We start from the raw sequence: 4803 nt of genomic DNA on the forward strand, positions 1-4803 counted from the left end.
TTCTCCCGCTCTGGGATTGAAATCTCCCATTAGTAGTAATTTTGCTCTTGATGCAAAAGATAATTCAGCCACAGATTGTACGATATATATTGAGGCTTTGTTTGCATTTTCATATTCTAGTCTGGGTCTTTTATAATTTTCTTGGGGAATTGTAACTTAGTCACAATTACTTTTTTTTCTTCCGCTGAAATGATCTCTTCGACATAATCTGCATTATTGGTATCCTCCTCTACAGTAATCTCTTCAGACCTGCTGTGGTTTTTGACCATCAGTGCCGCTCCCCATCTCTCTTCTACCGTGTTTCTCTTCTTGCTATCTAGTATTGTCCGGGGAATATTGCAGCGGTGATCACTTCAGTTTAGTTTCTACTATTGCAATTATATCGGGGGTTTGCTTCACCAATCTTTTCTTTCAATTCATCTGCTTTGTTTGACATTCCATCATCATTTGTGTACCAGATTAGTATATAAATGTTGTTGTCATAATGTATCAAACTCATTCCTCCTCCTCGTGCCATTCTTTGGACGCGTCGCTCCTTAAGCTGCTGGAAAGTTGTGTGGGTGTCTTCCCCTGTTACCCCTCTTCTCTTTCTCCACACCTTCTACTTATCTCTTCCTCCCTCCTTCTTGTTCTTCCACTGCGCTGTTCTACCTTTCTCTTGATTTCATCCTTATTCATGTCATATTTAAGGTAACCTTCTGTAACTTTCAAAATCTCTCTGTAACTTTCCGTAATCTTAAATATCTCTCGGGTCACCTTTTCGTCTCGCCAGGATCCTTGGTGCCAACTCATTTACAAATACCAGTTTTAGTGGTCTAATTCTTCGATGTTCCTATGCTGTTGCATATGATCCCAGTCTGAAGATTTCAATATGAAGTCTCAGCCTCGAACAAGTGTAGAATAGTCTAAGGATATGTGTGGCTGATTCCCCCCTTTCTTTACACAATCATTCAACCTTGGTGGCCTCTGTTGTCTGTGGAAGGTCTTGGTGGCCTCTGTTGTCTGTGGAAGGTCTTGGTGGCCTCTGTTGTCTGTGGAAGGTCTTGGTGGCCTCTGTTTCTGTGGAAGGTCTTGGATCATCTGTGTTCTCTCTGGATTATCCTCCGAGTCTGTTTCTCCGTGTTCATGTTTTTCGAGTTTGCACAGCAACATTCCACATTTTTTCTCACCTTCCTAATTGTTTACAACTACTTGGGGACGTGTGTCCCCATTTTCAGGGTTTAGTCCCTCTAATTTGTCTTCTATTGGTTTTAACATCTCGTTAAACTGATTGTTATTATCAGCTGTCGGGTTTGCTTTAGTCTCCCCTTACTACTTCTCCCCGCTTAAGCCGTTCTCTCTCACATCTCTGCTCTGTCATTTGGCACTTTCAGTAAGCGCCCGTATGTTCCAAGTCTTCCTTACATTTCTTAACTTTTTCTGTATTTTTTTGATACTTTTTATCACCTTTTGTGTGTTGATCACCTTTGGCTCTGAGTTTCTGGGGCCAGATTCACGAAGATGTTTCGCAAGCACTTATGAACCTGTACATCTTTTATCAATCTTTGGCGGCTTTGTTTACAATCATTAAACAGTTAACACCAGGAAAACACCAGGAGGCTGTTTATAACAACAACAACAGTTGATTGGGAAGTTTTCATGCTTGTAAACTGTTTAATAAATGTAACCAAAGCCGTCAAAGCTTGATGAAAGATGTACACGTTCGTAAGTGCTTGCGTAAGTGCTTTCGTGAATCTGGCTCCAATGCTCTTCTTCAACATTTTCTCTGATTCTAACTTCTATTTGTGCATTTGTTCTTGCATAACCGCTGATGGAACCATGCCGTTTGTCCCCTCAACATCTGCCTCTATAATGACTTCATCGCTGAGCCCGCCAGGCATGCTGCTTCTCTCTATGCTGTGTCGCCTCGGTGCTTTAATGCTGCTTAGTTCCTTAGATCACTAAGTTAGGGATGCATAGTTGTACACGCCGCGAGGTGCCTTACCTGGTCCCATGTGTTATACTGTCTAGCAGGAGGCGACGGAGTCATTGTATTGTCCCTACACCCTAGGGAGTGTACTCCCCTATTTGTGCTTGTGGGGGTTGAGCTCTGGGGCCGGATTCACGAAGCAGTTACGCAAGTACTTACGAACGTGTACATCTTTCCTCAATCTTTGACGGCTTTGGTTGCATTTATTAAACAGTTTACAAGCATGAAAACTTCCCAATCAACTGTTGTTATTGTTATAAACAGCCTCCTGGTGCTTCGGAGCTCATTAACTGTTTAATAATTAGAAACAAAGCCGCCAAAGATTGAGAAAAGATGTACAGGTTCGTAAGTGCTTGCGTAAGTGCTTTCGTGAATCTGGCCCCTGGCTCTTTGGTCCCGCCTCTCAACTGTCAATCAACTGGAGCTGTGATGCCTTGTTGATGCTCCTTCCCGCATAGCTGACAAACAGGCCGTGTCAGTCCGCTAGTAGCACCCACTGCTGGGTACAGTTATGTGTGTGTGTGTAATTACCTGTGTAGTTACACCATGAGCTATGCTCGTGGTGTCCCGTCTTCCCAGTACTCTTTGTCGTATAACGCTTTGAAACTATTGACGGGTTGGCCCCTATTTTCTTATTTAACTTGTTCGTCTACCATTCTGTTTGCTAAACAAAAGTTTATAATTTTTCTGCATCTTTGTTTCCTTAGCTAGGAATCTGTGTCCTCTTGTTCTAGAGGTTACCAGAGTCAGGAATTCCTCTTTTATGAATTTAGTAAATTCAAATTATTATTTTGTAAGTGGTGATCATATCTCCTCTCTTAGTTCTATCTTCTAACTGTGGCATATTTGACGCCTCTCTTCATAACTCCTGTTTTTCAGGTATGGAAGCCATTTTGGTGCATGCCTTTACACCTTTTACAGCTTACTGATGTGCTTCTTGAGACCTGGGCATGTCGTGACGCTGAACCCCGGTTCATTCCGAACCGGGGTTCATTACATGTACTTTCAATCATCATTCGTTAAGTGTTGTAGTAATGATCCTCTAGCTAATAATTCCTACTAACTTGTGGATTACAACAGGCACCATACAACTGCTGCATGTTCCAACTTTGGTCTCACATAGGTCATAAACAGTTTCTTTATTATTTCACCATCCATGTAATTAAAAAGCAATTCAGAAGTTGGAAAGCGACGCACACGCTCCTGATACAGTGTTCTTGATGTGTTCTTGTGGTGACAGTCAATTATCCAGAACCACCACTTAAAGAATATCCCTAAATTATCCTGGTATTCTGAAATTATCCAGAATACCCCTAAATCTTTGTTAAAGTTCTGTAATTCATTTCCACATAATTTGTAGGTTGTGTGTGGTCTATTTTCTCCTATTAAACATTTCATAACATGGCATTTATTCACATTGAATTCCATTGACCACGATGAACGTGAGAGCCTGACCCCTTAACACCTTGCCTGTGCTGGGGCCCGAGGCTAGCGCTCGTCCTCTGGTTTACCTTACCTTGCCATGATTTCGGGGCTCAACTCCCCAGCGGCCCGGTCCCCCGACCAAGCTTCCAGGTTGCTGGACTGGTCAACCAGGCTGTTGTAGTGTCGCTGGTTGGTCTAGGAGATGTATGGTGGATAATACCCTGCTGGTAACAAGGGGGAAATATGTAAAGAACGATAGATTTAGGTCCAGTAAGAAAACTATATATTTACAGAGGATTAAAAGCATATAGCATTATAGAGAGAACACTCCATATCCACCAGGGACCTTGACATATAGATAACTATCATTAACATCACTGAGGTCATGCTTTCACATTTAAACATAGGCAGTTTATTAATCTTAAATACTGTAGCTGGATAACTCCAGCTTGGCGGGGCGTCCACCCTCACCACATTGTGTACCAGACACACACGGGAATATATAAGGAACACCTGGACTTTATCTACATCCCCCACACTCGGCACTTTCTCAGAACACCTCTAGGCTCTCCTGTAACTTATTTGAATACAAACCTGTGGCTTATCTGGTTACCTGGTAGTGTGTGGATCTCCTTAACCGCGACGCGCTGGTTCGACCCTCCATCCCGTCCGCTATCTTGGTCTTCTCCCCCACGTCACCCGCCCCTGGATACCTGACCACATATCATTTCTCATTAACCTTTATATATTCTCATTTAACATTGCTCATCTATTAGGTCATATGAAAGAGTCCATTTTTCACTTACAAAAGATTTACATACAATCTACTGATAATCCAGAATTAACACATGACTGTCGGTACTAGTTTCCTGGGCGGAGTGATATAGACGCGTTACGGCCTGCCAGCAGCCCGCCGTCTCAGTCAACAAATATATACTTCATTGGTTCATGCAGGGTACAATGCTACTTGTCACAAGTTGTATAGCTCCTCTAGCTCCTCAGATGGCAGGCAGGAACCATGGATGCAGTGAGCATTTCCTCTCTGGATCGCCACTTCACTGGTTTTGTATATATTTCTCTCTTTAGCCAAATTGCTACATAAACTGTCTCTACACACCATATAATCTCTTGCTACAGGCCAGGGGCCAGATTCACGAAGCAGTTACGCAAGTACTTACGAACCTGTACATCTTTTCTCAATCTTTGGCGGCTTTGTTTACAATTATTAAACAGTTAATAAGCTCCGAAGCACCAGGAGGCTGTTTATAACAATAACAAAAGTTGATTGGGAAATTTTCACGCTTGTAAACTGTTTAATAAATGTAACCAAAGCCGTCAAAGATTGAGGAAAGATGTATACGTTCGTAAGTACTGGTGTAACTCCTTCGTGAATCTGGCCTCAGGTTCGT

At 42.4% G+C, this 4803-nt stretch overlaps 1 protein-coding gene across 1 annotated transcript in view; it reads left to right on the forward strand.

The window, feature by feature from the left end:
• The first annotated feature begins 3405 nt into the window (after positions 1-3405).
• Positions 3406-4803, forward strand: part of LOC123757647 (putative uncharacterized protein DDB_G0271606) — a 9983-nt gene continuing 8585 nt past the window's right edge. Inside the window, exon 1 of the mRNA XM_069327449.1 lies at positions 3406-3411. Coding sequence (XP_069183550.1) covers positions 3406-3411 — 6 coding nt within the window. The remainder of the gene's footprint in view (positions 3412-4803) is intronic.

Source organism: Procambarus clarkii, chromosome 19 (assembly GCF_040958095.1).
Source record: "Procambarus clarkii isolate CNS0578487 chromosome 19, FALCON_Pclarkii_2.0, whole genome shotgun sequence".
Classification (NCBI taxonomy): Eukaryota; Metazoa; Arthropoda; class Malacostraca; order Decapoda; family Cambaridae; genus Procambarus; species Procambarus clarkii.